The following is an 11,801-nucleotide window of genomic DNA, read 5'->3' as shown; positions in this document are numbered from 1 at the left end:
GGCCCTGGGGAATCTCTCATTGCCTTGACCAGGAGTCAGCAGCTCTGCATACCACTTAACATGAGGCAATTGAGCAGCCAAGGTTACCCTGAGACCTGGAGTGATCAGGACTATGTTGATCCTTACTGTGGTCACTTGATACCCAATGCTGAATTAAGCATGGTACTGTACATATCGAGTCAATGAGCTTTTGAGTGATGATTTAGTATCTCCCCCTGTCGCACAAAACTGCTGCCTCTTGACATCTGCATCTCCAAACCACAAATTTTTTTTTCCGTGGTGGGACTGTCGGAGATAGCAAAAATTTCACTGTATAAAAGTATAACCATAATCAGTAGCAGCAGATACTGCACAAGAAAATTTTTTACACCAGTGATTGTTTATCTACAGCTGAGATTACTGAAAACAGTAGTTTCTACTGAAACAAATGTTTACGTAAGATAGTTACAAATTAGGAGTACATTTGAATAATTTGTATTATGCAAAGTAGGAGTACATACAAATAAGCAGCATGTATTAGGCAAATTGGTAAAGTCAAGAAATCTCGGGTAAGGATAATCAAGAAAAGGTATACCTCATTATTAATAATAAATAGTTTAACCAGACCACCAAGTTAACAATCTAAATTCTCATTGGGCTCTCTGAAAAGGTTTACTTCTTAACATATATCAATATATAGCAACTCATGAAAATTTTATTTACTTGATAAACTGAAGTGCTGAAGATTCTAATGGACAAAACTCAAGATTATGGTGTTGGAACTGTCTCCTCTAAATTTTGAAATTAAAAATGCTTAGTGGGGAAAAAAAGCTCTTGGGAGTTCAGATATCATATTTTTAACATACAAATAATATACACAACACTTCCATAACAACAATAAAACATTCCACACAAATTTAAATTTAATGGTTTACATTTGTCGTTTTAATACTGTATATATTTGCTTTATTTGATCATGCATTGCACGTTCAAATACTTGATTCATCATAATAAAAATAGCAATTAAAAGTGAGATAAAGTCCACTTATTATTTGATGATAAAATAGACAACAGTATCCAAGTACTGTGTGAAAACATCAAGAAACTAGATGATTAAATCAGATCTTTGTATATATTACTATTCTCTAACAATGTCCCCATTTGTGAGATCCACCCTTATACTCAGTATCAGCAATATTTCATGTAACTACATGATGTACGGAAGAATATTTATTTTTTACAAATATTTAATATTACCTAAATTAGCTATTGTCATCAGACTTGTAATATCCCCATTACCTACATTCTCTATTACAAGAAACAGGACTGATGAAATAAATAATGTTTTAACTTTCAAACATTTTGAGATATATGTGAAGTAATTTATTGGTATTTTATATGAGTACACCCAAGGAAGTAAATCTCTTTTACAAGACCTACTATCCAACAAGGAATCTTGACCAAAATGCCATAAATAGTTGAAAGCATCTACAATGTCTGATTCCTAAGAATTAAGGTCCAGACCTCAACCCTGAGCCAACAGTTGAGAGACCCTAGGCCATATACATAATCACTCTGTTCTTAATTATGTGGCTAGGAACTTCACACTGTTATATTTTCATTCACTCCTACACCACTCCCAAGCATTTTATAAAGAAATTGAAGAAAAGTAGTTGAAAACAATTCATTCTGGTATTAAATTACACCATTTTCATCATATAAACTGGTATATCAACTAACATTACCTATACGAGCATTGCTTCTAAAACTACTTAAAGCAAAGGTTCACTCAGCACTAGGAGCTGAATATCATTGTAGGATACACTGAATTTATAGCAAATCCTTGCTAAAATTCAGTGCAGTAGCACAACATTCTGGAATGCATTACAGTATACTATAAATCTGTTACAAATCTAAAGAAAGATATTTTACATGTGCTTGGTGAACTTGAAAATTCCTTTGGCAGTGAAAAATATCTTTCATCTCAAGTGTGAATTTATCAGAATGTGGTTCAATGAAATGGCTAGGGTTATTCCTTTCAATTTCCAATAAGTATTTTTCCTTCATTATATCAAATAAAATTAAGAAAACGACTATAGTGTGACAAATTTAGGAAGACTTGCCGCTTTCTTGTCAGTATTGTACAGTACTTTGGTGCTGCTTTCTTATCCTTTAAATCCTATTCTTATCCCAAGAAGCTTGTTTTCTTTGAGAATACTCAAATTCGTTCTTATAATCAGCGTGCAAATCCAGGTTTAACCTTCTGGCTTCACTTTCCATATTGTTTATATGTGTTACTGCGTTTGTTTATTAGAGTTTGCTTATAATGGATGTTTTTTCTTTTATGTAGCAACCCAATTTTACACACAATTCAAAATATGTGAATGAAAAAGGCAAAAAGACCTATAGCATTTCAATTAGATGAGCTTTTTATTTTTAAATCTCTCTTTATTTTCATTTTCTATCAAGTCATTTTTACGTCATACATTTGCTTTTTCTTATTTACTTTTCCTCTGCTGTGTTTAAATAATTTATTTTTAAAATTTAATTTTAAAAAATTTGCTTTATATAAATCCTATACTGTACATTATTTTCATCACTATAATGAAATCTTTTCAAATGTAGGGATTTTCTTCTAACGCAGAAATGTTGCAGCATTTCATAAAAGAACATTTGTCGAAGTCCTTTAAGTGTGTCATGGTGGATCAAGCGGTGGCCCTTCAAAAATGGTATCATAAGAGAACAATCCTCAATTCCCTCGTGAGTTAAGCAGTTTAACAGTCCCATAAATGACTTGTCTTAAGTTGATACAAAAACTGGTTCTGTTCATCAAAACATATGCTGCATTTTTAGGTGTATTATTTAGATTCTAAGTATAAAATAATAATAATGATTAAAAAATGAAATCAATTTCAGCATGAGAATATACATGCCTGACACCACCCATTTCTTGATTTATCTTGAAATAAACACAAATATCTGATACTGGGCAATATGTATGGCATCAGAGCACTGGCTCAAATGAACGGTCAAAGTCTCTTCCTAAATTTGTTGTACTATACTAACATTTTCATTTGTGCCAGAACCCCTCACGGATTAATTTCTGACAACGGGAAATGATGACACTTGTTATTTTTCTCAAGAAGTGATCTCAGAATACTGAAATATGAGGAGTTAATATGAAAACCTTCACAAATAATTTCTTAAAAATAATTTTATATGTTACAACCCATGTTGATAAAAAACACATGGTCTGTCAGAAATGCAGTATAAAAATACATTATCTGAGGCTTATAATCTGGTGTATTAAACACCAGTTATTTACATCACAAATTTCTCACACACAACTGCTAAAATGTGCACAAACAACTTTTAAAAAGGTGTAGGCACATATCTAGTGTTCCAAAACTGTATGCACAATCACGAACAGTGACAGCAGATAATTGCAGTGCACATTACATACATCTAGATGATGAATTGTTCAAATACAGTCATTTATAATCACAAAGGTGAAGTCTGTCTTCCTTGCCTACATATCAGTAGGAAACCTTTAACTTCATGAATGACCAAACGTGTCAAGAGCTGGAATAAAAAGATAAAAAATCAAAATGAAATTGGCTTTAAAACAATAAAACTTTAAATTCACAAAAATTGTTATCCAATAAGGTATGGAAAGATTACGGATCAAAAAACCTTTAAGAAAAGAAAACTTCATGGATAACTTAGACAGATGGTCTTGTAACTTTGTTAAACAAACAGTGAGATTTCCTAACCTAAATATACTGTTAAGTGCTGGGGTTAATGACATTTTCCTTAAGTATAGTACTTGACTTCAAGATTCACCAAACAAATTTATAACAAATGAACATCCTTCATTATTATTATCTGAATTTATAATTACACTGATTCAGAGGTAATAAAAATAAAATACATACAGTAGTCCCTGTTATATGGATGCCCTAAGACTTGAGAGAAGGTAGATATATAACTGGCGAAACGTATAAGTGAGATAAGCCTAACAATCTACTGAGAGGAATAAAACCTACAAAGCAGTGTGTTTTTCTTATGTCAACAATAAATTTTAATATTTATTCCATTTCGCTCTCCACAATTTTCATTGGATGACTATGGGAAAATGGTGAGATGTCATATGTGCAAACCAAGGCGGGAAGAGGATTAAGTAACTGGATTAAGTAACTTATAAAAGCAGTTTACTACAAGGAAAAGAAACCATACAGTATACTGTACAAGGAAACGAAACCATACAAGTGAAGTTAATCTCATGAATTAAGTGTTGCCATTTCTGAAGACAACACAAAGAGGGTAGATTGTACAAAGTATAACCACTGTATAGACAGGTTTTTAGTAAAAGCAACTGCTAAAAAAGCAGAGGTTCACTGAACTAATATTTAAATTCTGGTAATTATACAAATCCCCTGCAAGGTTAGCATGGCAAAAACTCATAATGTGCAGATGATCTGACAACTGCATTCATAGCTCGTATGAATGCAATGGCTATATTTGCATATGACTTAGTTACTTCCTTATCACGCTGATTACTTTATCATTTATGTTAACAAGACAACTAAGTAACCATTCAAGTCTTGCCATAAGGATTTGCTCTTAAATGTGAAAATTCGAGCATGGAAAAGTAAAATAAAAGACGGTGGATAGTTACATCAGTCAAATAAGATGAGATCCAAGGGAATGAATGGTAAGTATATGGCATAAAGCAATGGAACTGGGCCCACATAGATCCTGCTGAGAATTTTCATTACCATTTACAGAATTCCACAAAAAGGAATACTACACACAGTAACCCTGGGGGGGGGGGAATGGACCAACTTCACAAATAGGCAGTCGCTGATTAACGGCGGGGGTTCCGTCCCTGGCCGAGTGCTGCTGACTGAAAATTGGCGCCATAAGCCCCATTAACCGGATATAGGCGCCGGCAACCAGAGATCAGCACCGAAATCCCCATTTAAAGGCACCATTAACCGGAGATCGGTGCCGAAATCCCTGCTTAAAAGTGCCATTAACCGGAGATTGGCGCCAAAAATCCGGTTAACGATGTCGCTAGCCAAGCGCCATAACACCAAACCGGTAAGCAGGGACTGCCTGTGCTTAGCTCATTTTCTTTGAGTCATGAATATTTTTAAAACCAAGGTAAAACAAAGCATACTACCACACTATGAAAGGCAATTTTTTTTATTATTATTATAATTATTGTTAAGTAGTTTAACCAGACTCCTCACAGAACTGGCGTGAAGGGTTTTTTGTTAATAACAGAATTTAGAATCTATCAAAAACTTTCTGTACTGACTTACTTTCAAAACTTAGCATTCATTGCTATTTGAAGCATAGACATTAGCATAAGATATGAGTAATAGGCAGTGCTGATCTGCATCCTCTGCTCACAGGAATTGAGTCCTGTGGGCTATCCATTAAGAACCACGCGTCAACTAAGTATGACCAATTCAAAAGTCAAGAAATTTCTGTGGAATTCTTTTTTGTTTGAAATATGCCATAATTCAACTGTTCATTATTCCATAAACTGCCATTTATTAAAGATGATGGTTTTAAAGATGTTAAATAACCACTAACTGGGATTATTAAGTTTCACATCTGATCGTAATTACTGCAGCTTTGGCTGCTACTGGAATGATTATGGCAGTATGCTGCTCTTTTGGAAAGTTTCTTAGCCAAAGGCAGGTGATTATAAAATTGTAAATAGTATGATTTTACTAATGGTATCAAGGTTATATTTCATAGGGGAGTATCTTTTCCTGGAGTTGAGCTACTACATGTGAAGAGACCATACTTGAATTCCTCTACACTGATTTTTTATTATACTATACTACATTTCTTCAACAGTTTTAAAATTTAATATAATCAGTTCTGAATTGTTTTAAATTTTAAGGAAGTGTTTGCCTAAGCTACCAGTGTTACAACCCATTTCAAAATGTCTTGTTGGGCTATTAGTGATTTTGCATGCATTGTGAATTCTATTTCCATTCCAGGAAAGAATATGCCTTGGTAGACCAGCAAAACTTGAGTTGATTTTGCAGAATCTCTGCCACACTTCTTGTAAGGGCACTGCTATTTATACCCGAGACATATTGCCTCCAAGAAATTACTCTTTCTCTTATTACGTCCTTCCTCAATTTAGCAGAGACCTTATTTAATACTGGTTTCAGTAGATTTCAATAGCAATGGTAACCATTTTTAGTCAATTTTTTCTTGTACGGTTTCTTGTGTCATCTCTTCAGTGTACCTAGTCACCTTCATACTGAATGCTCAGATTTTTTTTAACTGATTAAACATCCTGAGACACTGCTTAGGAGGGTGATTGGAAGAGCACATAACTTTGAATGCAGTATTTGGTAATGAATATTGTGATGAATAATACAGATCCTATTCAGCCCTAAGGATATTATAATGAAGGTAAGAGCAAATATGCTGCTTTGCAGATATCAATATTGCAGAGTGATCAATGCTATACAGATCATCACACTTATTCCCACCAAACTTGTCAACAGTACCTGTACAGGACAAACAAATAATAGGATCAACTGATCTAAAAAAAAAAAAAAAAAAATTCTTTCTAACATATGTAGTCCACCATTGCCTGCTATATAGCATCTGTGGTATCCAATTGGAATTTAAGAATCAAAATCTGTTGTTAGTAACACCTGTTGAAAATTACTGCGTAAGGTTTGATTTATATTGTAATTCTTACTTGGATGACTGCATAAATTAATAACTGTGAAAGCATTAAGGCCTTCAAGGTAGAGCTTAATAACTGATATTTCAAAAGCTGTAATTTGTAGTTATTTTATTGTAAATTACTTTTCTATGCATGTAAATTGTAATGAAAAGGTTAATTTCTTCATAGTTTCAGAAAGATGCCTGAATATAATCTCCAGTTGAGGGGTTTGTGTGATTTGTGTGTAGTTTACAAATAAAGTGCAGTTGGAAGTATGTTAAGTTTTTAAGTCTGTTAACATTCCAGTGGCTGATGCAGTTACTGAAAGCACAGTACAGTACTTTATTATGTAAGGGTGGTCAGGTTTTGGCAATTTAAAAAGAGAAAGGTTCACTTCCAAACACTATACTGTACAGACATATAAGTAGCTACACAAAGATTATTAAGATGACCCAGAAAATCATGGAGAAGGGGAAAGGACGAAAATACCTGGACAAAATGAGAGTTCAGGCAAAAAGTGCACAATATAAGACATTGGGAAGAGTAACACTCTGATGATGATGATGATGATGATGATTTTTTTCCCATAATATTCCAGCTATACTGAGTTCATGAAAAACTCTTTTCACACACTAAATGAACATAGCAACATTGTACTGTAGTACTTACCATGAGTGCAAGTACGTTAGCTCCCATAAGCATATAAAACACATTGCCCCATCCAGTTTGAGATACTGGGCCTGCAATAAGTGGCCCAACAGCTGCACCTGTAAATACAATAGCATCATAAAAACTTTTGAAGAGTACAATATAGTACTATGAAAAAATATAAAAAAACTTTCATAAAAACTACAGTAAAATACATAAAAAAAACCACAGCACAGTATACCTTTTAGCACTACAATTACCTAAGTTGGTTGGTTAGAATTAAATATTAAAGTGTGCATTACATTTTTCAATTAAACTAAAGTAAAGAAAGAGGAAAATGAAGACTGATTTTCCATATGACAAAGGGTATTGGCCAGAGCTAAAAATTCTAGCAAAAAAAGGATGACTTTTTTGCATAAGAGTTACAAAAACACAGTTCTCATCTCTAAACATTTCACCACAAATCCAAGTCCCAAATGGTACCTCACTTTAAAAATATACCAACCTACCTTCTCACCACCACTTCACTGCTGGGTGGTGAACAGACTCATCCAGCACCAGTGAACAATACACAGGGCAGCAATACAACATGCAGTAATTGTGTTTTGCATATTCAAAGCCCACTCATTAGAGAAAGGAGTGTGCTACACACAGGACTACAAACGCCCCCTTCCCACACCACCTTTACTACCACTTCCCAGTGGCCTAGAGACCAGTCTGGGAATGTTCCAGAACATGGCATAACCCTGAAGGGCTGACATTGACCCCAGTCCCAGGAAGTACAGACTGTACACTTTTAGCTTCCAAAGAAGAGTGAGCATGGGTAGAGTCAGAGTTGGTTCTTTTCTCTCTGGAAAAGAGAGGGAGCAAGTGTTAACAACCAGTCATATGCTGAAGACAGCACATGCACCAGCGAGTGTTAACAACCAGTCATACATTGAAGACAGCACATGCACCAACTCATATCTTGGTGATAAGTTTCGAGAGGGGAGGAGAAATGGTTAGATTAACAGCAGCGGAGGGATAGAGGTTGGATTGGGCACGGAAAATGGAAAAGGAGATACTGGCAGCAAATCACCCTCAGAAGACACCAATGATAATCTCTTCACTTTCCTCCTCAAACACTGGGAACAGGTCAGAAACAAAACACTCTTGGCCTCTGCAGCACATTAAAACAGGTCAGACGACAGAAACTGTTTCACACAGTCTATCCTGTCCAGGACATCTGCATTGCTCATCCTTGCAAGAAGCAGAATTTTCAGGGACCACCAGTCCCAAAGGCCAAGCACTGGGACCTATGAGGTCATTCAGCGTTGAAATGGAAATTGACAGTAAAAAGGTTTCAAAGGTGTAACAGAGGAAGAGGGTGGAAGGTAAAATGGAAGAAAAGAGAATATGAACTGAAGTACAGTAAAAAGAATGAAAGGGTTGCAGATAGGGGCCAAAGGGACACTGCAAAGAACCTTATATTTTGCCTACAATGCCCCACATGAGGTGTACTGAAGACACTATCCCCCTTACAGGGACTAGATAGCACTGCCTCAAACACAGCCATGATGAGAACATGAGGTAGACATCTTCAGACAGCACTGGTAGAAGAAAATTGCCCACCCCCATACAAAGGAGATTGCCAATTCTGAAATTTTGGTTCCAGGCTTCAAATGATCCCAGCTGTGCCAAAGTATCCCATATAAAGATGAGGGTTTGTATCCTCATAGGAACAAAAATTTAAGCTGCTATCACTTGAAGTGAGATTTTTTTATTTGCCGGTCTAGTTCAACTACTTAACATTACTCTCCACCACTATTTCAGACTTACACTTACAATATGCTTGTGAGACAGCCAATTAGTTCAGTACTTACCTATAGAGCCAGTGCCATCAATAATTGAAGATACTGTAGCTAGAGCTTTTGCATTGCCTCTAATGGATTCATGAGTTCCAAGATCAGCTGAAACTGCTGTTGTTATCAATGCATATGGGCCATTTACTAGAATCCCTACTACTATGAGAAGGAAAACATTAAACCCAAAGGTTAAATCCCCATACAGGTGGTACACAAACATCTGAAAAGATACCAAAAATCAGATGCCAAACATTATCCCTATCTGAACTCATAAGCAAAATAAAATACAGTGTTTGTAACACTCAAATTCTTTCATTTTCACAAAAAAGGAAAAAAACCTTCGGTCATATAACTAACCATTGGGACAGCCATGATGAGCATAACAGCACACGTACATGCTGGCATTCCAGTACGGTCTCGAAGTATTCCAGCTGTAATAGCTCCAATAATTCCACCCACATCAAACAAGGTAGACAGGTTGCCACTTTCAGCTGGACTATATGATGCTGGATACAAGAACAAAATAATGACAACAATGAAATCTCAGAGCATACAAATGGACACAAAGGTAGGTAAAAATCAAGTTGTTCCAACTATCATGAATACTGTATATGCAAGACCTGGACTTACGCTTAAGCGGTTTACAAGTGCTCACTTTCATCATCTCATGCAGTTATAACACTTTCCTTGACTGTTTATTATCAACAATTGCCACTACAATATACATTCAACATTTAATTTCCGAACAGGTCTGAATTTGTTGGATATTAGGTTACCTATTATCACTTAAATATTCAGCTGTGACTTACATAATGATATTCTTAGATATCTGCAATACACAAATCCTTGGCAAATTCAGCACAAATACTAGGGTATCTTTAAGGAATATACTCAGATATAATTTTAAATTAAAATACAGAAATTAAATTGTGATTATGTAACTCATGGGATATTCAAGAAATCAATACTTTCATGTTCAAAATTAATAACAAGTTGTACCTTAACCCTTACAGGCCAGCCTATATATACTGTACATTAACAAAAGCCTATGACTGAGCAAACTTTAAGGTCAGCCAATTTAAAGAAAAAAACATTGGAAAGAGAAAGATGTGCAAGTGCTCACAGTAAAAAAAATTCTCAAAAATTTTCTGTACCTGACAAGGAAGTCGAAAATTAATATTTTTAACTCAGTGCACGGCCTCTTAAAAATAAGTTAATTTTAGCGAAAAAATTACTATTACAGCTTATATAATATCGTAAGATAAACAATAAAACCAGCAACCATCCCTGAGTACATTTAGGGTGAGATATATACGAGATGCACCTTCACCCATGAAATCTCTTGGAAGGATATTCTCCCCCCGTATCGAATAGCTGAGGTGTGCGTGTTACCGCAAGAGTTGCCGAAGTCATTTATGGCCCAAGTAATCTAAATTTTTTCCCACAAAATTTGATCATATATCGTGGTGAGAAATAAGGATTATCATCTATGCGCTGGAAGTTTTCATATGCAATCATGGATATCATAGGATATGTCTTGTCCCTAGAGGGTTACTGTATTAATATTACTTACATATAATAACCAATCCAAATTTGAAGATTTCTACATGATTAATAAAATTTATTGCCTTGTTACATTTTTTCCATAAAACTTCTTGTTCAAATGGGTCTCTTTTGTGTTCCATTTATATTTACATGAGTTTAAAAATTAGTTTTACGTTTATTTCTAACAGGTTGCTTGAATTTGTGCAATCCCACCACATTAAAATTAGCACTACAGTAATAGATGACCACCTCCCATTCCCACTAACTCAACTAAAGAGAACTCGTCCACAAAAACTTACTGCTGTTCTTTATATAATTTGGCAGCCAGTAAAGAAAAGTGTATGATACAAGTTTTGCGAAGAATAAGCAGAGGGAAAACTCCACAACCCCCTGAAAAGAGAGGGAAAACACCTGAAATATAAGAGCTGCTAACGGAAAAACTATCACACTTCTTAGCTTTGCATTATTTGGTTGACCGCATAAGCCCTTTATTATTCTTTACAATTATTCTTTACAATGAATAAAGAATAGTTTTCCAATTAGAAAGAATAACTCATGAGAGAATACGGTGAAGTCAAATTATAATTTTTTTAGACTACTGGCATATTAACTGTCTTGAAAGTTTACAGCCCCATCCTTACAATTTGCAAGATGAAATTCATATTTATTCTACTGTGTTACTGTATTCAGAAACTTATTAAACAAACTCAATAACGAATGCAATGAATTACAGAATACTGGTGTGAAAAATACAATTTCTGAAAATTTTTGGTTTTAATGCAGTTTACTCTTATTTCCCAATAAGGAATAAATACATCAAATACAATGATGAACTCTTCAGTATCTTGAATATAATTTCTCATTCAAATATTAAATCCTATGATGAATAAAAATGAGTTTCTTCACATAAAACTTACAGGAATTTTAAGGGCACTGAAGTAGTTTATTGCCTTTTCTTCCTCAGTCCTGGATAGTGACTTCTCACTGCCATTATATGTATATGAAGTTACTGGAGATTCCTGAAAAAAATGACAACATACAAATCACTTCAATCCGTACAAGATAACAGGTACAGTGCA

At 34.7% G+C, this 11,801-nt stretch overlaps 1 protein-coding gene across 1 annotated transcript in view; it reads right to left on the bottom strand.

The window, feature by feature from the left end:
• Window positions 1–813: 813 nt before the first annotated feature.
• Window positions 814–11,801, bottom strand: part of LOC136841827 (glucose-6-phosphate exchanger SLC37A2-like) — a 30,462-nt gene continuing 19,474 nt past the window's right edge. Inside the window, 6 exon segments of the mRNA XM_067109187.1 lie at window positions 814–3,561; window positions 7,355–7,452; window positions 9,196–9,397; window positions 9,535–9,683; window positions 11,022–11,112; window positions 11,640–11,741. Coding sequence (XP_066965288.1) covers window positions 3,481–3,561; window positions 7,355–7,452; window positions 9,196–9,397; window positions 9,535–9,683; window positions 11,022–11,112; window positions 11,640–11,741 — 723 coding nt within the window. The 3' untranslated portion in view covers window positions 814–3,480.

This window comes from Macrobrachium rosenbergii, chromosome 9, assembly GCF_040412425.1.
Source record: "Macrobrachium rosenbergii isolate ZJJX-2024 chromosome 9, ASM4041242v1, whole genome shotgun sequence".
NCBI lineage: Eukaryota > Metazoa > Arthropoda > Malacostraca > Decapoda > Palaemonidae > Macrobrachium > Macrobrachium rosenbergii.
This window is presented reverse-complemented; position numbering and strand designations above follow the sequence as displayed.